Source organism: Ictalurus punctatus, chromosome 10 (assembly GCF_001660625.3).
Source record: "Ictalurus punctatus breed USDA103 chromosome 10, Coco_2.0, whole genome shotgun sequence".
NCBI classification, from domain to species: Eukaryota; Metazoa; Chordata; class Actinopteri; order Siluriformes; family Ictaluridae; genus Ictalurus; species Ictalurus punctatus.
The window spans coordinates 17,322,814-17,346,804 of record NC_030425.2 but is presented as its reverse complement, the minus strand read 5'-3'; the positions used below and the strand labels follow the sequence as shown (position 1 = coordinate 17,346,804).

Genomic DNA, 23,991 nt, shown 5'->3' with positions numbered 1-23,991 from the left:
AATAATAATAATAATAATAATAATGAGGTTGTATTTTCTCTGTCCTCAGTTTGTCCTTCTGCGTGTAAACATCCCAGCTGCACCTCATCCAATCAGTGTTGCCATGATCAGTGTCTGGGCGGGTGCTCGGAAGTGGGCAGTGCCAGGGCGTGTGTGGCATGTCGTCACTTCCTGCATGAAGACACGTGCGTGGAACGATGTCCTCCCGGTTACTACACCTTTAAAGGGTGGCGCTGCGTCTCCTTCCAGTTCTGTCAGGAACTTCACAACCACTGCAAACAGACGAAGAGCAAAGACTGTCACCAGTATGTCATCCACGACGGAGCATGTATCCCAGAATGCCCGTCAGGGTACACCATCATGGACTCCACGTGAGTAACACTTTGAATTGCACACGCTATAACTCAGCATTGAACCACATGAAAACTCTCCTCAATGAGAACTACACAGTTCCTGTACAAGTTCCTGTACAAGTTCCTGAACCTTACACACACCACTGTCACTGAGAATAAAGAGTCAATCATCCAAAAATCTTCAGATGTTTCAAAAGCGTTCTTTCTTTCTTTCTTTCTTTCTTCTGCTTTTTTTCTTTCATCCTTTGATTCTTATGTTCATTTTTCCAGTCTTTTGCTCATTTTCTTTCTTTTGTTCCTTCACTCTTTGTTTTTCTCTTTCACTGTCGCTGGCTTTCTTTCATTCCCATGTTTGTTCGATCATTTGTCTTGGTTCATTTACTCGTGCTCTGTTTTTCATTAATTCATGCTTTTTTTTTTCATTTGTTCATTCTTTGTCATTCATTCTTTTGCTATTTCTTTACTTTTTATTGACTTCTTCTTTCGCTTGTTCTTTCGTTATTTCATTTGTTCTTTGGCTCATTTACTCTCTTTCTTTATTTTTTATTCTTTCTGGATTTCTTTTGTTCTTTTGCTGTTTTGGTCTCCCACGCTTTTTTTTTTACCTTCTCTCTCTCTCTCTCTCTCTCTCTCTCTCTCTCTCTTTTTCCGTTCAATTGAGTGTTCGTTCTTTTATTAATTCTTTCTGTTTGTCATTCTTTCACTTTTTTGGTCTATCTTTGGCTCTTTTGCTCTTACTTTATTTCAGTAATTCCTTTTTCTTTCTTTGTTTCCTTCATGCAGTCTGTAGATTTTAGAGGCTTGATAGGATTTCTCTCTTCCAAGGACTCGGAAATTGGTAATTTGGTTGTTTTTCTGCTGCAGCCACCTTCGCCTGGCAGGCGTTCACTAATAAGCTCTCACTACACACACACACTCCTCTCTCTCTCTCTCTCTCACTCTCTCTCTCTCTCTCTCTCTATCTCTCTCTCCCTCCCTCTCGCCCTCCCTCTCTCTCTCTATCTCCTTCCCTCTCTCCCTCCCTCTCTCTCTCTCTCTCTCTATCTCTCTCTCCCTCCCTCTCGCCCTCCCTCTCTCTCTCTATCTCCTTCCCTCTCTCCCTCCCTCTCTCTCTCTCTCTCTCTCTCTCTCTCTCTCTCTCTCCCTCCCTCTCTCTTTCTCTCTCTCTCTCTCTCTCTCTCTCGCTCACTTTTTTTCCCCTGCTGTTGTTTTCCACAAGTGGACATGATAAACATTTTTTTTGTTCACTTGTTACTTTCTTTTGACTCCTCTTTATAAAGCTCGACACTTCACCATATTCACTCAAATATAAAGGTTTTTTTTTATTTTGGCAAAATATATTCATCTCGATCATTTTGGCATTAGCAGAATTGTAAACATTTTTTAAAAACAATTATTTTACAGTAACAGAATGTTCTTAGGTGTTTTTATTCCCCAGAGATTTGTCAACGATTACAAATCTGAATGTATTAAATGTCATACATTTATCCCTTTATAATCCCTTTATAATGTTTATTGTTATGGTAGGACTGTGACACAAGTTAATTCCTGTTCTCACCCGTGTTCTAGAAGCTATAAACTGTTCCCTCACCAGCCTCTCTTTTATCTTTATTTTTTTAAAAATGCATTCAGAGAAACCCCACCGTGTAAACTCCACTGTCCTGAGGATGTCAGAAAACCTACAGATACAGCTTTCCCTCTTCCACTGGAGATTCCGTCTATAAATGTTAAACCGTGTTTTGTCTCTGTTCCAGGTTAAACTGTACTCTGTGCGCTGGTCTCTGTCCTAAGCTGTGTACCGGAGTGCAGACGATAGACTCTGTGACTGCAGCTCAGGCTTTGCGTGGTTGCACCGTCCTCAACGGCAGCCTCATCATAAAGATCCGCGGTGGCAGTAAGCGCCATTTACAACATTTCTCTTTTTTTTTTTTCTCCCAGAAAATGGAGTGTAACATTAACAAAGTAGTTTGTCTGATACCAGTTGATACGTCATAAATCTCTGAACTTCAGGCTGATGTGAGAACGGTCTGAATGGGTGTGTTCAGGGTTTGGGGGGTTTTGGTGTACAGTAGCTGACATGATTGTAAATTTGGTGCGGAACATGGTGTAGTGCATATATTACGACTAAGATCCATCTTAAAAGAGACGAGGTGATGATCTGAGATAGCTTCAGAGTGGCGTGGTGTGACTATGGCTGCATCCAAATATCCTTACTACCCTACTATACAGTAGAAGAAAAGCAGTACGCCAAAGGAGTAGTATGTTAGAATTCTCAGTATGCATAAAACAGTAGGAGAGAAATACCCGGATGACCTACTGCTTCTGCTGAGATTCTGCAGAATGGAAGCACTGGACACTGCGCTATCCTATGAGGCATCGGGGATGGCACGGAAGAGCTGTCAGAATCAAAAACAGTGCAAGGCAGCGTTTTGGCTCTTTTTAAATCGTAGGGCACATGGCGGATGTAGTACGTCCAGATTGCATTCATGCTACACATTTCTGTTGATCAGTACGTACTGTATCAACGGCCACGCAGCAGGGGTCCAATACAGTCGGTACTGTCACAGTACGTGATTTCAAACGCAGCCTGTATTTTCTAGAGTTAATCCGAATGTTAAATAAATCAGTAGTCTGACCACAATAACGAGTCGGTCCTATTATGTCCTGATTAATAAAATGAATATTAAAGTCTCCGACAAGTACTGCTTTGTCTACAGAAACAACCAGGTTTGTGACGAAATCTGCAATTCGATGAAGAAATTCAGAATATGGCCCTGGGGGTCTGTAAATAATAATTAGTGGAAACGACTGAGTAGACTTATTTTTTGTTGTTGTGTGTGTTATGTAAGTGATAATAAACAGCCAGGTGTACATTACACGATTTTAACGCACAACGTGGAGGAAAAGAACCACCCGTGTAATGTACACCTGGCTGTGGACTATCTCGCTTATACCATGGCCACTTGCCAACATTGACAAGTTAAAGCTGGCTTTGATGTGTGCAGTGTACAATTTGACCGAAAGGATAAAAATAATGGTTAATTTTTTCTAATTATTTCACGGTGCATCCGTAAATTATTCACGGCGCTTCACTTTTCCCACATTTTATAATGTTACAGCCTTATTCCAAAATGGATTAAGTTCATTATTTTCCTCAAAATTCTACAAACAATGTTAATTAGGTTACTAATAAAAACTTTGAGTATTTCAACATTTTGCTGTAGCTAGATTAACAGACAAAGTGTCAATATGGTGGAACCTGAGTGCCCACTCAAGGCAACTAGCACACGACTGAGAAATTTTGACTCTAATGCAACCAAGAATAAAACATATTTCTTTGTATTAACTATTATAAAAACTAAAAAATAAGAATGCAGTTTCTTCCATGTGGCTGTACAAGGAAGTGAAATTTGTGCTTAAACAGTCAAGAATAAATGTGGAATTAAGAGTATTGAAGTGGTTCCTCTGTTTCTCAGATAACATAGCGGCAGAACTGGAGGCCAACCTGGGTCAGCTGGAAGAGATCACCGGCAACCTGACCATCCGCAGGGCTTACGCTCTTGTCTCGCTGTCCTTCCTCCGGAAACTCCGCCTCATCCGCGGAGAGGCTCTGGAAAGCGGGTAAGGCCTCACTGACATCAGCACACTTGCTCATGAGCTTCCTTTTCCAGACCATTTAGAAGAAATATAAGAAACATGACAGTGATGAAAATATTCTCTCTGACAGGGTTGTGTGATGCAACCTGGTACGAAGTTGATTATTTCCCCGTAACAACATGTTTAAAAGTGTTCTATTCCTCTTATACCACATCAGTTTTCCACCAATTACAATACGTATTTATTTAAGAACAGGTCATACTTTTTATCCATTTATAGTTACATTTACAGTTACTAGTTGCTGTTGTTATATAAAATTAATCAGTATATCTTTGTAGCTAGCAACCCTAGAGGCATAATGAACATGTATAGGGAAGCCAGGAACGCTTTTGGGTTTTTGCACACCTTCTGGTCTGATGAACTGTTTACCACAGAAACAGCCATAAATAAGGATGGCGTAAAAAAAAAAATGGTTTCCAAAATAAAAGTTGTGGGTTTACCATATTTCCTAGGGCTGGGTATTGCGACCAATTTAGCGATTCGATTCTTATTTATATGGTTTCGATTCTATTCGATATCGGTTAGTTATCAATCTTTCATTTAAAATGTTAGTTTTACAGACATCGAATCCATATTTTAATATAAATGCTGATAACTGAAACACTCCTACTTAGCTGTATTACTGAAACACACATTTGCATTAACAATAGGGCCCACACAATTGTTTTAATTACCTTGTAACAAGAAATCATAAATATGTGCATACAGTGCACACAAGGTAAGCACAAACTGCACAATGCACATTACTGTAAAAAAAAAAAAAAAAAAAAATTTTTTTTAAATAAAAACACTGTAAATGTGCAACAGGGAAATTCATGAACAACTTGAAACACGTTTAAGAAATAAAACCGTTTTCAAAATTCAAAACATGAACGATGGCGACATCTTCAGGACGAGAGACGAACTACAGATAATATTCACATCTTTTCAACTAAAGCATTTAGAATCGATTCGGGGATTTCAATAGTTTCCTTATATTGACGATCGATTAAAATCAGAGAATTAGTCCTAATATTTACTCAACAATAAGATGTGCTCTTTTTTTTTTAAATTTTAGCAATTTTTTTTATTAATACAAATTTTATATTAGTATTTGTTAGAGGCTTTTATGTTTTTGTAATCAAATACGTATTTGAATAATTATATAATTTGGCATTTAGCAATAATTTAGATTTGTGGTGGTGTTGTTTTTACAGGAACTACTCGTTTTACGCACTGGATAATCAGAACTTACGTCAGCTCTGGGACTGGTCCAAACACAACCTGACCATCCAGCATGGCCGCGTGTTCTTCCACTACAACCCCAAACTCTGCCTGTCTGAGATCCACAAGATGGAGGAAGTGACGGGGACCAAAGCACGACAAGTCAAGAACGATATCGGACCTCGCACCAACGGGGATCAGGCCTCCTGTATGCTCGCATCTTTACCATGTTTAACATAACCCCTGAGACCCAGCGAGCATCATGAAGCAGTGATGTTTACATGCACTTAACTCAAAAGTGGTCTCTGAAATCAGTGTCGATCACCAAGCACTTAATCCATACCCTGCTATTACTTTTCGTTAAGAAACAAACTATAAACCTTGAGATTATGTTCACATGAAAGATATTAACTTGCTTAATAGTTATTTAATTGCTTTTTATAGGATTATTAATATTTTATTTTAATGAGGCAAATTCCCTTTTTCAACTAAACATTTATTATTTTTAGTGTGTATTATAGTGTATTATATATTGCTTGTTTTGTATGTAATTTATTTGGTATGCGCTTTATTAAACTTTTTTAAATGCACATTATTTACCTTACAATTTTATATATACTAAACAACAATATTTATTAGTTGCTTATTTACTATATTGTTCCTTACACAGTCAGTCACAATTTTTAGAGATTTACAGAAAATAAAAATGCTGATGCATTTTTTTTTCCCTATTATGAATTTTTCGATTGTGCGATAGAGAGAGAGATAAATAGACAGATAAAAGTGGACCTTTACATCTGACTGTGATGTGACTCCACCTTTCTCACCACTGATTTTGTCTCTCAGGTGAAAACCAGCTTCTGAATTTTACCATCATTCGCACAATGGCTAAACATATATTGATCACGTGGGAGCCATTTTGGCCTCGTGACTTCAGAGACCTGCTGGGCTTCATGGTGCTTTATAAAGAAGCGTGAGTGTCATACCAGGGTTCACACATAACATACTACAGCACCCAGTGTGTGTATAAATGTTTATTAGAACAGAACTGAGCAACCCAACACACACTCTCTCTCTCTGTCTCTCTCTGTGTGCCTTTCTGTCTCTCCAGTCCATATCAGAACGTGACTGAGTACGATGGACAGGATGCTTGTGGTTCTAACAGTTGGGTGATCACGGACGTGGAGCCGCCGGAGAGGACGTCAGAAGTGAAGCGCGACCCTGGCTGTCTCCTGACACAGCTGAAGCCATGGACACAGTATGCCATCATGGTGAAAACGCAGCTGTCTGTCTCGGACGATCAGCAGGTCCAAGGAGCCAAGAGCAAAATCATCTATGTCCGCACCAACGCCAGCCGTCAGTGCCCTTTTAAATTCACTTTTCAATTAGTTTCTAATAATGCTCATGAAAAATTGTAATTAAAACAAGAATAACATGATTAACAAAAATGAAAGTTCTCCGCTCAAATGAACGTTTTCAGGTTGTTCTCCTTTAAGTGTTTATTTAAGAATTAATTCTGTAATTTATTATTTTTTAATTGAAATTAAGATGGAAAATACTGATGTCTAATCTTGTCATTAATACTAAGTTAATATAAAATAATAAATGTAAGTAATATATTTTCATTTTTGAGGGACTGAAGGCAAATCCTGCCATTTTTATTTTTAATTGAAAACTACATTTATATTTTTTTTTTTAAATTTGAGGAAGATAAAACAATTTAGCTGTTTTTTTTTTTCTCAATTATAATGAGGATGAGACCGAAGTTAGTAAAGGTTAAAACATAAGTAAAAAAACATTAAAAAAAAAAAGGACTGCACTCGATTCATGCCATGTTTTATTTTAATAATAATAATAATAATAAAAAATTTTTAAAGTTTAGGTTTTCTTTTTTTTTTGTTTAAAAAGGAGAATGTGTTTTTCCTTTTTCTTTTAAAAAATGAAAAAAGAGAATTAAGTAATGGAGAAAGTGTGTGCGTGTGTGGTCGTGTTTCAGGACCCTCTGTGCCTCTGGACCCCATCTCCATCTCTAACACTTCGTCTTCGATCATTCTGAAGTGGAAACCTCCCACGGAGCCTAACGGGAACATAACACACTACCGCGTGTCCTACCAGAAACAAGGGGAGGACAGCGAGCTCTACAAGTATGACTACTGCCAGAAAGGTCTGAGCCTCCCTTTGTCTTTCTGAGAGGGTGTAAAATATTGTCAGAGCTGCACATTACTGGACTGCCTTTTGTCTAGTTCATGGTGTCATAGCAGCGTTGAAGAGTTGTTCTGGTTGTTTTTCCTCTGCAGGAATGAAGCTGCCGTCGCGTGCCCCCACAAACCCCAGCCCAGAAGTCAGTCTGAAGTGGAATCAGACCGAGGATCAGAATCAGAACATGAAGTGTTGCAGCTGCCCCAAAACCGAGACACAGCTGAAAAAGGAAGCTGAGGAGCGCGAGTTCCGCAAGACCTTCGAGAACTACATCCACAACGAGGTCTTCGAACCCAAGTAAGAACTCAAACTAATGACAAGGGTCAAGATTGATCAACTCGAATCAGACCGACCTGAATCGTCAGATTGATCAACTCGAATCAGACCGACCTGAATCGTCAGATTGATCAACTCGAATCAGACCGACCTGAATCGTCAGATTGATCAACTCGAATCAGACCGACCTGAATCGTCAGATTGATCAACTCGAATCGGACCGACCTGAATCGTCAGATTGATCAACTCGAATCAGACCGACCTGAATCGTCAGATTGATCAACTCGAATCGGACCGACCTGAATCGTCAGATTGATCAACTCGAATCAGACCGACCTGAATCGTCAGATTGATCAACTCGAATCGGACCGACCTGAATCGTCAGATTGATCAACTCGAATCAGACCGACCTGAATCGTCAGATTGATCAACTCGAATCAGACCGACCTGAATCGTCAGATTGATCAACTCGAATCAGACCGACCTGAATCGTCAGATTGATCAACTCGAATCAGACCGACCTGAATCGTCAGATTGATCAACTCGAATCAGACCGACCTGAATCGTCAGATTGATCAACTCGAATCAGACCGACCTGAATCATCAGATTGATCAACTCGAATCAGACCGACCTGAATCATCAGATTGATCAACTCGAATCAGACCGACCTGAATCATCAGATTGATCAACTTGAATCAGACCGACCAAAATCATCCCTCAGTGTTAGACAAAATAAATAGACACTTATTCACAAGTTATTTGTTGAAGGATGCCAAGACACTTTCACTGGGATTCACACACACACACACACACACACACACACACACACACACACACACAAAGGCCACACCTTTCAGCGGGACTGACACACACACAGAGGCCACGCCTCTTTCACTGGGACTGAGATACACACAGAGACCACGCCTCTTCCACTGGGACTGACACACGCACAGAGGCCATGCCTCTTTAAGTGGGACTGACACACACACAGAGGCCATTCCTCTTCCACTGCGACTGACACACGCACAGAGGCCACACCTCTTTCACTGGGACTGACACGCACAGGTTTATCACGGCACTGTAGTTGTTATGAAAGACATGGAGAAAAATCACTTTCTCTCTCTGCGTCCATCTTTAGATCGCACCGTCGTCGCCGCTCAGTGGGAGTGGCTAACTCTACTCTCACTTCCATCCTGACCCCACCTCCTCATCTGGCCAACGGCTCCTCCCCTACTCCAACGCCAGAGGAGAAGTTGGTGTTGAAGGTTGTCGGTAAAGAATCGATAGTCATCTCGAACCTGCATCACTTCACCAGCTACCAGATTGAGATCCAGGCGTGTAACCACCCAGAGGACCTGGATTACTGCAGCGTCGCTACCTTCGTCTCTGCCCGCACCATGCCTGAGGGTAACATCACCACCTCCATCATCATAACCGTCATATAGAGCATTTCCAAAGTCTACATGTAATAATATTGTGTTCGTCATATCAGATTAGATGTGATAACTTACTACTGTCTTGTTAGCTAGCTGTTTAACCCTAATCCAAAAAAATATATATAATTTGCAAAATTATTTACAAGTAAAAAACTGGAAAGGTTATAATTGCATAATTATTCACCATATTCACTGTACAACAAGAGATATGTTTACAGCAACAAATGTTTCGCTTGTTAATGAAGAAGTACATCATCATCATCATCTTTTCATCACATCATCACAGTAAATGATTTTATGACTGTATAAAATAGGTCAGAGGTTATTGCTTTACTTTGGAAATGGAATACCAAAGACTAGCTCTTTGTAATATTTCAATTCAGTTACATCCACAAGACCATTTTAATTTAGAGATTACATTTTCATTTACATTTGGTGAGCCAGAAAACTAGATATCGGACTGGTCCCGGTCCACAGGCCGTGCGCGTGACACCTCTATTGTATGATGTCTTGAACATCAGGCTTCTCTTTGCTGTCTTTGTAGACAAAGCGGACAACATTTTGGGCCGTGTGCTTCCTGAGATCCTCCCTGAAGAACCCGAGTTTGTGTACATCAAATGGCAAGAGCCCAAATCCCCAAACGGCATGATCATCCTGTATGAGGTCAACTACCATCGGCTGTCTGATAATGAGGTCAGTGCAGTACTTCACGCGCGCGCACACTCTCACACACACACACACACACACACATGCACACACACACACATGCACACACACACATACGCACATATACATGCACTCACACATACGCGCACATACATGCACACACACACACATACGCACACATACATGCACACGCACACATATATGCGCACACACATACATACGCACATATACATGCACACACACACGCACACATATATGCGCACACACATACATACGCACACATGCACGCGCACACATGCACATGCACACACACGTGCGCACACACACATACCCACACATACATACACACACATGCGCACACGCACATATGCACACATACATGCACACACATGTGCGCACACACACACATACATGCGCTTGCACATACGCAGCATACACATTATTATAACATTATTAAATGTTATATATCTCTTTCTCTCTTCTTCTCTCTCTTTCTTTGTTTCTCTCTCTCTTTCTTTCTGTCTCTCTCTCTGCTTCTTTCTCTCTCGCTTTCTCTCTGCTTCTCCTTCTCTCTTTCTCTCTCTCTGTCTCTCCCCCGCTCTCATTCTCTCTCATTCCCTGTGTGTCTGTCTCTCTCTCTGCTTCTTTCTCTTCCTTTCTCTCACTTTGTCGCTTTCTCTCCCCCCTCTATCCCTCTCTGTTTCTCTCTCTCTCTCTCTCTCTCTCTCTCTCTCTCTCTCTCTCTCCCCCAGGAGCTGCATCACTGTGTATCGAGGATCAGTTATGAGAAGAACGGAGGTTGTAAACTGAGAGTTTCACATCCTGGGAATTACAGCGTGCGAATCCGAGCCACTTCGCTGAAGGGAAACGGATCGTGGACCGAGCCAGTTCACTTCTACGTGCCAGACAGTAAGATTTCATGTGCATTCTGTCTGGGATTTCCTTTATTCAGCAGTTTCACACGCTGCCAATAAATAACACCACAGATTATTACATGGATTATTATTATTGTGAATATATTCATATCAGTCATGTGAATTCGGAGGGTCTCTAAACTGTCCTGTCCCTTTCAGACTACATGAATGTGAAGATCATCATTGGCCCGGTGATTCTACTCATCATCTCAATCTTTGTTGGAAGCGCTGTCTGTTTTGTACTTAGGAAGAAGTACATACCTCACACACACACACACACCCCCACACACACACACACACCTCTGATTTCTTCACGCGCTCAAGTTTAAACACTGATCATGTAAACACTCTGTGTTGCTGCAGGCAAACTGAAGGACCCACGGGCCCCTTAATCGCCTCCTCAAACCCAGAGTACATCAGTGCAAACGATGGTGAGAGCCAATAGCTATTAATCTTATAGAATTTATATAGAACTGTCAGGATCAATCAGTGAGAAACTGAAAGGTGGGAAAATCATCTGTAGCTCTTTTTAAGCAGCTAGTGTAGCAGGATTGAAATGAGTACGATGTCATACTGATAAAATAGTAGGAAAAAATTCTCATTTTTATATATATATATATATATATATATATACACACACACACATATTAGTTATTTCTTTTTTATTTCTGTTCTTTTTAATTTATACTCTGCATTTTGGCTGTAACTTGTTAAGTGGTTCAACAAAAGAGGTCAGTACCTGTGATGTTTACTGTGTGTGTGTGTGTGTCTCGTGCAGTGTACATTCCTGATGACTGGGAGGTGGCACGTGAGAAGATCACACTCCTGCGCGAGCTTGGTCAGGGCTCCTTCGGCATGGTGTACGAGGGCATCGCTAAAGATATCGTCAAAGGAGAATCGGAGACTCGAGTGGCCGTCAAAACTGTTAACGAATCTGCGAGTCTGCGCGAGAGGATCGAATTCCTCAACGAAGCCTCGGTCATGAAGGCGTTCAGCTGCCACCATGTGGTGAGTGTGACATAATTAATACTCAGATTACTGATTCGTTATCTAGGTTCTTCCCAGTCACTACATAAAAATCTTGTTAAATATTTGTTCAAGTATTATAAAATATGTAGGTCGAAATATATTTATATTGTTATTTTTACTTGTTAAATGAAAAAATGTTGTCAAATATTTTACGAAGTATTAATATACAGTATGACCTGTAGCAGTGGTGCCAATATTTACAGTGCCAATAGAGCTGTAGCATTTACAATTTTTGATCTGTTGCTATGGTGATATGAGCAATGCCTGAAAACCTTTGCTTTTCTACTTTATGAGCTAAAGCAACGAATAACATTGTGCTGGCCTACGCACTCCTTGCTCTGTAAAAGAATGTTGGAGCCGCTTATTATTAAATAATGTCACAGCAGATTTTTTTCCTCACGCTGCCTTCAAATTTGTCACTCAGTGCATTTACATGGACAGCAATAATCTGATGTTATCCCGCTTAAGACGATACTCTGATTAAGACACTACCATGTAAACAGCGATTATTGATGACCTTAATCCGACTAAAGTCATACTCAAAGTAAACACAAATTGAATTAAGACATGTGGAGTATTCCTGTCTTAGTCGCATTATCGACGTGCATTACAGACATGTACACACCTTAATCACACTATTAACATCGTGTGAGAGTTTTCACCGCATTTTGCGACAGGACACGTACACACACGGCAGTGATCAACCGTTTGACAGCAAACAAGAGAGCACGGCTGCGTCCCAAACCAGGTACTTACCTGCTATATAGTAGGTAAGTACGTGGTTTCGGACGCAGTGCACGGCTTCCAGCAGTCGTCTCTTTGCACGTATAGCATGACTAATAATTAACCGCACTCGAAGCTTTCGTAAAATTAAAAATGGAACACCTCAAATCTGTATACGGTCCCATAACGAAGACCAACTTATGTTGATACGTGAAATTCTGGAGGGACGTCGGACGGCGTGGCATGGGGACGTAATGACGTGTGCTGTTAATCGATCCATGTAAAACAGGAACAGGAAAGGAGTATTCTAAAAGCAACTCATGTAAACACCTTAATCACAATATTGACTTATTCAGGTCAATAGTTGCTGTCAATGTAAACGTAGTCACTGTTATTTTGGCACACATCCAAATATATTTATTTATTTATTTATTTATTTATTTATTTATTTTGCTATCTTGTCCACCGACTTAAAATACCTTATTGTGTCTTCTCCTGTTAAGGTTTTAAAAATCTGTAAAGATTTGTACGTGATTGAGATAATATTTTTATGCACCTCATATTTTCATCTGTTTTTTTTTTCCCTATAGCACATAAATACAGAGATTAAACCAACTGATATAGAGCGTGATGTCAGGCAGTTTAATAACAAAAGCATTATGATGAACAGGAATTACCAACCTGCAGCCTGAGATGTTTTACAGTTGGCTGCCACTAGACTGCGCTGTAGCTCTCCCATAAACACCGCTTACACAAGACATGGCTGAGTTGCTAAGCGTTTTCTTTTTTTTTTTTTTTTTTTTTTTTTTTTTTTGAAAATGTATAATTAAAGCTTACTTCATCATGTCTCATTTAAGGATGGGGCTTTTATATTGAAGAGAAAGTCTAAATATGTGTTTAGGGTGTGTCTACGTTAAAAAAAAATTAATTGCTAGATGTAATAAGGAATTATTTACACTGTGTGTGTGTGTGTGTGTGTGTGTGTGTGTAGGTGCGACTGCTGGGTGTTGTATCAAAAGGACAGCCAACGTTGGTGGTGATGGAACTGATGACACACGGAGATTTGAAGAGTTACCTGCGCTGCCTCAGACCTGATGCTGAGGTACGCTCACACATGCACTTACAAACAGAAACAAGCATGCTCCTAAAAAATACAAAATAATTTAGTATTTTAGCATCTTCAAAGTAGACGCCCTTTTCGCCTAGAATTTCCAGAAATGTATTCTTGGCCTTTGCTCAACCGATTTCTTGAGGAATCTCCCTGAGATGATTTTAAACAGTATTAAAGGAGTTCCCACCTACACTGAGCACTTATTGACTGCTTTTTCGGAAAATTTTGCTCCAAGTCGTCTGTTTAAAAAAAATATACTTTTTTGTAAATAATATGTTAGTTTTCTAATGAAAGAAATGAATATGTCGGCACAATTATATTTTGTCTACGACGCCGATTTCAATCATTTAAATATACACCTTCAGATTAAAAGATTTTTCAGATCATGAGAATCATTTCAGTCAAGTGTCTCCAAACTTTTGATCAGTAGTGTACATGCACACACAAACATGCACATATGTACATACACACAAGGAAATAGACACACGCGTGCATGTGCAAACACACATATACAAATAGAAATAAAAAGAAACACATACTTACACATGCACAGCCACTAATATGTATACACACACACACATTCTCATTCATTGTGACTGGGATGCGTTATCTATTCATCATTGTCCCAAATAATGATAAAGAACTCTCACCGAGTGTGATTCATGTTCTTTACTCTTCGGAAATTTGTGTGCATCTCTGAGTGTGTGTTGTTCCCGTGTGTAGAATAATCCCGGCCGTTGTCCTCCCACGCTCAGCGACATGATCCAGATGGCTGCAGAGATCGCAGACGGCATGGCCTACCTCAACGCAAAGAAGTTTGTGCACAGAGACCTCGCCGCTCGCAACTGCATGGTGGCTGAGGACCTCACTGTGAAGATAGGAGGTACAGCAGAGAAAGTCGTTAGCATAAACAGCCTAACTTGGAAACTAGTGTAATATTAAACAGGCTGACTCCAACTAGCATTATCGTAAACATGCTACCTCAAAAGCTAGCATTATAGTAAACATCCCTTAACCTGGCCTGCTATGTTCTGCAGATTTCGGAATGACCCGGGACATTTACGAGACGGATTATTATCGTAAAGGAGGGAAAGGCCTGCTGCCTGTCAGATGGATGGCTCCTGAATCCCTGAAGGACGGAGTGTTCACTGCTCACTCAGACTGCTGGTGCGTGTTGTCTAAGGGGTTACAAACATCATCCATAAATATATATATATATATATATATATATATATATATATATATATATATATATATATATATATATATATACACACACACACACACACACATACACACACACACACATATAGACCGCCTGCTGTACCACTGCCAAGACATTGAAACCCAGGTTAAAAACAAATAATAAGAAATTATGTATTTTATACTCCTGTGTGTGTGTGTGTGTGTGTGTGTATGCACACGTGTTTTATGCAGGTCATTTGGCGTGGTCCTATGGGAGATCAGTACGTTAGCTGAGCAGCCGTATCAGGGCCTCTCCAATGAGCAGGTGCTCAAATTCGTCATGGATGGAGGATATCTGGATCGGCCGGAGAACTGTGCTGAGAGGATGTAGGTTAAAAAAAAAACAAAAACCCACAAACACAGATCCAGGTTCCTCCTTCAAACACCAACAAACACTGATCCAAGCTTGTCCCATCAAACACTGATCCAAGCTCCTCCCATCAAACACTCATCCACGCTCCTCCCATCAAACACTAATCCAAGCTCCTCCCATCAAACACTGATCCAAGCTCCTCCCATCAAACACTGATCCAAGCTCCTCCCATCAAACACTGATCCAAGCTCCTCCCATCAAACACTGATCCAAGCTCCTCCCATCAAACACTGATCCAAGCTCCTCCCATCAAACACTAACAAACACTGATCCAAGCTCCTCCCATCAAATTCCAACAAACACTGATCCAAGCTCCTCCCATCAAACACTAATCCAAGCTCCTCCCATCAAATTCCAACAAACACTAATCCATGCTCCTCCCATCAAATTCCAACAAACACTGATCCAAGCTCCTCCCATCAAATTCCAACAAACACTGATCCATGCTCCTCCCATCAAATTCCAACAAACACTGATCCATGCTCCTCCCATCAAATTCCAACAAACACTGATCCAAGCTCCTCCCATCAAACACTAGCAAACACTGATCCAAGCTCCTCCTAGCAAACACTGATTCAGGCTCCTCCCATCAAACACCAATAAATACTGTCCAAGAGATTTTTGGTGTGTGATTTTATGCATGATCAATCTCTCTCAGGCACAACCTGATGCAGATGTGCTGGCAGTACAACCCGAAGATGCGACCCACCTTCATTGAGATCATTGAGATGCTGAAGGATGACCTCCATCCGTCGTTCCAGGAGCTCTCATTCTTCTATAGCGAGGAGAACAAACCTCCTGAAACCGAGGAGTTCGACATGGACTTTGAGAACATGGAGAGCATCCCGCTGGACCCATCGTCATACAACCAGAGGGAGGAAGGGAGCTTCAGCCGAGACAGTGGCCCCTACGACGAGCACGTGCCCTACACGCACATGAACGGGGGCAAGAAAAATGGCCGAATCCTCGCGCTGCCTCGCTCCAGCCCTTCATAACGTTTCCTCATCGTGCTGCTCAGTTTTTCTTTACCTGTTTGTTTTTCTTAGTTTTTAATTGTAATATTTTTTCAGAGGCCCTTAAAAACAGATCTCAGGTCTTTTTTTTTCTTTTTTTGGACTTCTTCCTGCTGTGGCGACGTGGTTGCAAAACATCTTTTCTCCAGATTCATTCACGCAATTCGCTTACGTCGCCTTTCATTTTGCCAAGTTTCCTGGTCGATGGAGAAATAAAAAAAAAAAAACTGTGAATATGAACCTCTGAAAACCAGAAAGCTGCTTCAGCTAAACCTCTTTTCCCACTTATTTTATCTTGCTTTTTGTTTTCTTTTTTAAATAATTTTCTGATTTTCAGATCGTGGCCTTTATTGAGTGGCCTACAAAACAAAAAGAATATCCATTTCCTCGGATCAATGACTTTAAAGACTGTATCGGAGGACTTATGAACGAGGGATGACACGGACTATTCTAAGAACAAACATCGTCTTTGCGCTAAGGAGGATTTTACTTCTGGAGGATCCTTGATCCTTTTCGCCGATCCACTCTGGTGTTTGGTGAATGCGTTTTTAATTTATTGGCTTTTTCTTCCTCCTCTTTCTTAGTTTTTGCTCGTATCCTTTTTTTTTTATGACTGAAGGATATTTAAAACAGTTAAGGATTGGACAGGGGCGTTTCCTCAAGACTGACCAAAAAGCTGCTGCTTTGATATCTAATGGGTATAAATATATAATATATACGATATATAGAATATTGATGGAATGTCAATATTTTATTTTTATATATATATATATATATATATATATATATATATATATATATATATATATATAAATAGAGGCAACATTGAAAATTTTGTACATAGTTCGGTTTTTTTTTATGTCTTCAACAGATATCATATTTTTCAAGAATGAGTCTTTTTATTTAAAACAGTCACTCACCCAGTCAACAGAATCTCACACTACTCAACACTCACACAGGAAAATACCTGTAATTAGTAACATAAACTGTAGGGGGCGCTAATTAGAGCATGATAGACAGTGAGACCTCAGATTGTAAAAAAATGTAACCCGCTTTTCACCAATATCTGTTTGTGTTATTGGTTTATTTTAATCACGCTGTGTTTTAGGGTTTAGCTTAATATTCTGTTTATGGCAGAAAGTAACTTCAGGGTTTTAAATAGACTTACAAAAAGTCTGAAAGAGACAATGTTGTGTTGAATATTCTAAAAAAAAAAAAAAAAAAAAAAAAAAAAAAACTGCAACAAGATGGTAGAATTGTAAGAGCACTACATCCAAAATCGCTCAATAGTCCGCCACCCGAGGTACATAATGCTTTAGAAAGCATTGCTAACTAGCGAAACATTTAGCAGCTGAGCTACTAGCCACTGTGACAACAGCCACGCCCACACAATAGTATCAACACATGTTACATCATTGTGTATTATCTTCACTTTATCCATACGTCAACTTATTACCTCAGACAAAATTCTTTTCATGTTTAGGTGTCAAACATAGGTACTAAATAGTAATAATAAGGCTAGGCGGTGTGGTACCGTTCTCTGAGGACTGTGTGGTGGTCATGAGGCTGGATATTAAAGCATGAGGTTTGATTAAATCATTCAGCAGACATCAAGACATTCCAGTGGGCTTCCCAGATTTCTCCATTTAACCAAGATGTCACATAGTGTGTGGTGGGGAAAAAACGTTGAGGATGTTTTGGTTTGTCCTTCTTGTGCAGAAATAAAGGACGTATGGAGGACATTAGAAGAAGTGATGTCACCTCACCATGTTCCAGCTGACAGGGAATATCAAACAAAGTTTAACCCAAACTTTGTTCAGAGACTAGATGCATGAGAAAAGACTGCTTTTTCTTTTACGTCACCGGATGTTGTAAAGCTATGTTCATAAGATTTTCGAAATGCGTTTCTATAGTTTGTGTTGGTGGACGTGTCTTTATTTGTGCTGGTTAAGTAGGTGATGCAGGATTGATGCGTGTAAAGGAATGGCTAACATAGTACATGATAAATGGAACCCAACAGGATATAAAACTGTGATTGAACATTACTGTTTGTTCTGTAAATTCCATAAATGCTAACATGGCTAAGAGAAACTAGTAGAGTATCCAGAAGTTAGATTGACTTTTGGCTTTTGTGCCCTTCTAACTTCCACAAATGTGACTAATGTGGCTAACAGATTCGCAGAGTATTATACACTGATGTAAGAATTACTGAACTTGTAACCTGCAGAAATGCTAAAATACGCTAAGAGAAACTAGTGGAGTATTAAACTCCAGATGTTCGCTTTGTTAAATACTACCATAACAATTAGCAGAGTACCACACTCTGTAGTCAGAATTAACATTACTGTTGATCATCATCAACTTGTACATTTTTTAGAATGTTAACAAACCGATGCTAGCGAAGCATTAAAGCCAGGTAGCATTATTGTTTGAAATGAACGCCTTTCTGTCTAGTAGAAACGATAAGGGAAGTGAGCAGACCATAAAACCCAAAGTCAGAATTAGCATTACATTTGGTACTCATGAAATACTAACTTCCAGGATTGCTAATGTGGCTAACAGACGCTAGCAAAGCATTAAACCCTGAAGTTAGCATTGTCATTGGCTTCCATTAACTTTCACAAAACGCTAAGCTTAGCCGAGGCGTTAAGAATGCAGATTTTCTGGTATTTTCTGATATTTCTAACCTTCTAACATAATGTAATATGTTCGTAACAAATCATAGAAATTCTTCACCTCTTTCTAGAGATTATTATCATGAAGGTGTGTGGAATTTTCTTAAACAAGATGACATATCTGATGTTTGACATATTTATTTTTATTATATCTAACCCAGGGTACATCTTGGTTCAGAAAAATAGCGACGCAGGTATTATGGCTGAACAGTCAGACTCGGTTTAGTAATGCTAGGTTGAGAAATGATTCTATTTTTAATAGTTTGGACACAATCTACCTCAGTGATTTACAGAATATAGTCAAGCGGAGGATGTTTTTCTCTCTCTCTCTCTCTACAATGCCTATTATTCAGCTAACGACATTAAAGGTGAAGTTCGATGATAGTCCACAACTAGAGTTCCTAACTTTTGTTAGTAAGATTAATTTATCAGTTTGGGGTTTGTTTTTGTTTGTGTTTTTGTTTGTTTTTTGTTTTTTTCAGGGGGAAAAGATTGTTTGAACTGATCACATCACAATATATTGCATAGATAAAGCCACTGAAACGGGACCTAATTGAAATGTAAAAAACTTATATCCCCACCAGGATACGTCAAAGTTCATCTTAAATCATTCTGTGATTTGTTTACGTTCGGTATTTAAAATAACTTGTTATTGTTCGACAGGGTCTCTAGAAGAGAGTACACTTTAGATTGAGCGCCCCCTTTTGAAGTTAGTCTGTAGTGTGTCTGTGGTTACCACTGATAATCATTTCAATATGTTTTTCTGCACTGAATAAAGAACAGAAAATGACTTTACTCCAAACTCACTCATAATGGAAGTCTAGGTTAGTAACGAAGGCTAACTGCACTAGTTACGCACACTCAGCAGGGACACCAACAATCTCTGCTACTTCCTTCTTGATTACATATTTTCTTGGTAATGTCTCTATACATGTTTAATGTGGGACTGTATGACAGGATTAGATGAATCCACGGTGATCATTTTTAATCAGGGAAAATGGGAACTAATCGCATGTAGGAGCTAAAGTTGTGAGAGAGGAACTGAATAAACAACGGACCACCCGTGCCATACGATCGGTCGGAGGAATCATTCGAGCCAAGTGATTTCTCACTTTACAGCATCATGCCCAACTTACAAAGAATCGAGTCTCAATTCAGATCTCACTTGTTGCTGAAATCGTGGCCGCGTGTTGCGCTGCTTTGTCACGTCTTAGCGTGAGCGTAGGATCATTCAAGGGTAGGTGCTGATACATTTTCGCAAACCGTATTTTTGTAAAACATATTCAGATAGTACATGTTCAGTCAAAGTTGTTTGAAAAGGAAGCCCTTAAATCATTCCTTTCAACCATGGGACTACTTTTACAGAGGGGGGGAGCATAAACCTGAAAGTGTAAAGTTACCAGAAGTACTTTTTATTTTATTACTGTCACATTGGAGACAAATATAACTCCCCGAGTACCACGTCTGTAACATTCTAACATATATATATATATATATATATATATATATATATATATATATATATATATATATATATATATATATATATATATATATATATATATACACACACATATACATATAACCCACAAGTGGATTTGGAGTAAAGTAGGTTTCTGTTCTTTTCTCAATGAATGGAAATGTTTAGGAAATTCCTGTTTGGTAATCACACACATGATATATGGAGATTATGTTGCAAAAAAGCTGGAGTTTTCCTTTCATTTTGTTCAATAAGGAGAATTTACATTCAGTGTAACAACCTCAAACAATACCAGTCATTTTATTCACACATCAAACTTTATAAAATAAAAACTATTTAATAAAACTGTGGAGGTGAGTGATAAAAGAAAAGTGTCATGGGGACACACACAAAGAAATCCAGCATAAGCTTATTATGCTCTTGGTTTGTTCTGCTCGTGTCAATGAGATCATTTGTCTTGTTTGGACACAATACGAAATCCCCTTGTCGTGTCATGAAAATGGTTCCCTTTCTTGTGTGAACTGAATGTGTTTTCTTGTTAAATGTTTATTTGTCTGTTGTTTCATAAGTGTATTTTTCCTTACTGTGAAAATGGAGAGATATTGCTAGCGTTGTTCATGGGTTTGGGGGAGATGGATGCTACACACCTCCCCTTGTGCATGGGTTAGCTCTTAGGACAATCCTGTGTGCCAAAAATGTGGTTTTCATGTTTAATTTTTCTTTAAACAAATCTTGGCTTAAGATGAATTCTCAGGAAGGCTCGAGCATGGGAGGCTCAGCTCGCTCCCTCAGCCTCTTGATCATGCTAGAAATTCGTCGCGCTCTTTAGATTTTTTTTCTGGCGGTTTCTAGTGACGAAAATGAAGAGCATATGTGGCGCGTCGTGTAACCTAAAGGCCCTTACCCACAGTGCCTTGCACAGACTTCAAACCAAACCCAGCCATCAGACTCCCCTGGACTTGGAGTGTTCCTCTCAGACAGAGAGAAGAGCCTTGTTTGGGACACTTCCCGGAGTATTAACCCACATCAGTGGAGTTTTTAAATGCATAGTCTGAGATAACGGCGAACTTTTAATGGCTTAAACGTTTTTGTTTTATTTGTTAGGGGTTTTTTTTTCTCCCCTTCTTATCCCCCCCCCCCCCCCCCCGAAACTACTTCTGCTTGGCTCAATATTACTGTATGGGTATATGTGAATGATATTCATGTTTTCTTTCTCTTTTTTTCTTTTTAGTTTATTTTCCTTGCATTTTGTTTTTAAAGCTGAACTTGTCTCTGCTTGGAATTGCTGTGGCTTTTTTGCTTTAACACAGCAAAGCGAGTTATCATTTTACCATCAGCTTTCACTCGGTCCCCGATTCATCACCGGTCCTAGTGCAGAAGCCAAGCTATGTAGTAATTGTACCTATTTATAGAAGACATGATGAAAAATAAGTCATACTGTAGATAGCAGCAGGTTCCCCACAAACACGCAGCACTTAATGTTAAGATTTTATTATTTTTATTTTATTTTTAAAGAAAGCAAGCTGGCAGAGTGACAGGCTGAAGACAAGGCATTGTATGTATTTTATTGTTCTAAAAAAAGAAAAAAGAAAAAAAAAAAAAGAAGAAGAAAAAAGTATTACATTATTAGAGATGTTCATTTCTATTTTTTTAGCCAAAAACTGGGAGGGGCAAAAATTCAAACTACTTTTCTGACTGTAAACTTTTTTGCTATTCTTGTACATTATGAAATGAAATTTGCATTAACAGTGTGTGTATATAGTCTTTTTTTTAGAGGAAAAAAAATGGGAAAAGCGGGACATCCTTTTGGTTACCGCAGTCTGGACGTTTCTCACTTTCATGTACAGCCGCCCGTTTGCCATCCACGAACTCGTCGCGATCAGCATTTTATATCACAGGTCTCACGTTTGTATGTGTGTTCGGATGTATGTTTCTGTGCTTTGTACGATATGAAATTCTCTCTGTGGTGAGGTGTGAAAACTGATCAAGATTGATGGAGGTTCTTTAAGGTCACATTTGACCTAAACATTTTTAACAAGCTTAACCAAAAAAGCAATGGTTAATGACGAAAACTTAAAAATGTGTAACTGATTGAAATTCACTGCTTTAGTTTAAGAGGCTGATGTAGCTACCAAGTAGTAACTTTCACCCAGAATATTTAGTGTGGACTATAAACCTGAACTAAACTTCATGTAGCAGAAGCACTGGAACATCCATGTGTTGTTTTTAGCATGATTTAGTATTGCTTCACCCCATAGGCCCCGCCCACTAAAGTTTAAAGCTGGACCTGTACCAAAAAAGCTGTAAAGTAGCATATATGATTTCAGTTCCACATTAAAATGAATGGTCTAAATGCAGAAAATTGCATATTTTTAACACGGTCCTGATAAATATTCTCTATCATGATGGCTATGTTTGCTAACGGTTGCCAGCATATCAGTACCGCAGTGCTCCAAACAATTTTTACAACTTTTATTTAACAACTAAATTCATTTTAAAAAATGACACTGAAACGGAAGCAATATGAAACGATAACCCAGGGGAAAAAAGTGAACAGAATGAATGCAGAATTAGCAATTTATTACTTTAAGCAACAATTAAAATGCTTAGTGTTCTAAAACTACTGTCGATAAAGGCTCGTGATATTAATGTTGTCATAGCACCCACTACTGTTGCTCCTGTTTTAGAAGATTTAGGTATAAATGAGATTATAGAGGAAACGAGTATATGATATAAAATCTGGGCTTGTATCAATTGAAAACATTTTGGGTGAGATTTTCATTACTTGTCAGCTCATTTAGACTCCAAGCTCCAGGAAAAAATAAAGAGGCTAACCTTTAAGCAGAAATCCTTGATCTCTTAATACATATTTTTAAATCACGATATGAATTTGTTTTTTAAAAATCGTAATTTTCTGGACTCTAAACCTCTTTTGACCTCGCCGTGTCTCACCATCATCTTTTCATCAGCAGCGTTGTTCTCCATTTTCCCATCATTTCCTCGTCATACTGATAAACCCGTGATGTATTGACCCACACACAACCACAACACGAATCCTCAGTCGTGCCATCAACCTCACATTTACTTACACACTCCTGTGTGTTTATGTGTGTATATAAAATCACAATCATAAGCTCCATGACAAAAAAAAAAAGCAACTGTATTGGATCAAAATGTGCCATGATTAGCTGAAAGTCCCGCTTTATTACGTTGTTGTTGTTGTTGTTGTTGTTTTTTCTTCCTCAAGGAGAGCCAAGCAGTTATATGTACAGAAAAATGTTATGTTGAATGATATGAAAATAAATTTTGCTGTGTGTAAATTATTCAACAATTAACTGTTTATATAAAAGATTATGAATTAAAAAAAAACTTATTGGAGAAAAAAATGCCTTTGCTACAGGCACTGTTTTGCTGTATTTCCTGTTGTCCACTATACTGGAACAAATGCGAAGATCTTTTCTTTTCCAAACAACCGATGAAATCTAATCTAGATCCAAAGCCAGGTCTGGAGCTATTACGGCTAGCGCCACTCTCAAATCCTTGCTTTGGTAAAATAAAAACACGCACCTACAAATGGAAATGCCTTTTGGACGTAATATTGGATATATAAAGAATAAAACATTGTGTCACAATGTTA

The 23,991-nt window shown here is 39.1% G+C and overlaps 1 protein-coding gene across 1 annotated transcript in view; it reads left to right on the top strand.

The window, feature by feature from the left end:
• The window catches only part of insrb (insulin receptor b), an 85,603-nt gene extending 61,863 nt beyond the window's left edge, over positions 1 to 23,740 (top strand). The window contains exons 3-21 of the mRNA XM_017478320.3: positions 50 to 371; positions 2,108 to 2,247; positions 3,830 to 3,974; positions 5,207 to 5,421; positions 6,060 to 6,186; positions 6,325 to 6,569; positions 7,210 to 7,377; positions 7,511 to 7,709; positions 8,828 to 9,096; positions 9,670 to 9,818; positions 10,544 to 10,700; positions 10,865 to 10,958; positions 11,069 to 11,136; positions 11,484 to 11,713; positions 13,449 to 13,559; positions 14,292 to 14,451; positions 14,606 to 14,735; positions 15,006 to 15,140; positions 15,845 to 23,740. Coding sequence (XP_017333809.1) covers positions 50 to 371; positions 2,108 to 2,247; positions 3,830 to 3,974; positions 5,207 to 5,421; positions 6,060 to 6,186; positions 6,325 to 6,569; positions 7,210 to 7,377; positions 7,511 to 7,709; positions 8,828 to 9,096; positions 9,670 to 9,818; positions 10,544 to 10,700; positions 10,865 to 10,958; positions 11,069 to 11,136; positions 11,484 to 11,713; positions 13,449 to 13,559; positions 14,292 to 14,451; positions 14,606 to 14,735; positions 15,006 to 15,140; positions 15,845 to 16,181 — 3,401 coding nt within the window. The 3' untranslated portion in view covers positions 16,182 to 23,740. The remainder of the gene's footprint in view (positions 1 to 49; positions 372 to 2,107; positions 2,248 to 3,829; positions 3,975 to 5,206; positions 5,422 to 6,059; positions 6,187 to 6,324; positions 6,570 to 7,209; positions 7,378 to 7,510; positions 7,710 to 8,827; positions 9,097 to 9,669; positions 9,819 to 10,543; positions 10,701 to 10,864; positions 10,959 to 11,068; positions 11,137 to 11,483; positions 11,714 to 13,448; positions 13,560 to 14,291; positions 14,452 to 14,605; positions 14,736 to 15,005; positions 15,141 to 15,844) is intronic.
• Positions 23,741 to 23,991: the final 251 nt, after the last annotated feature.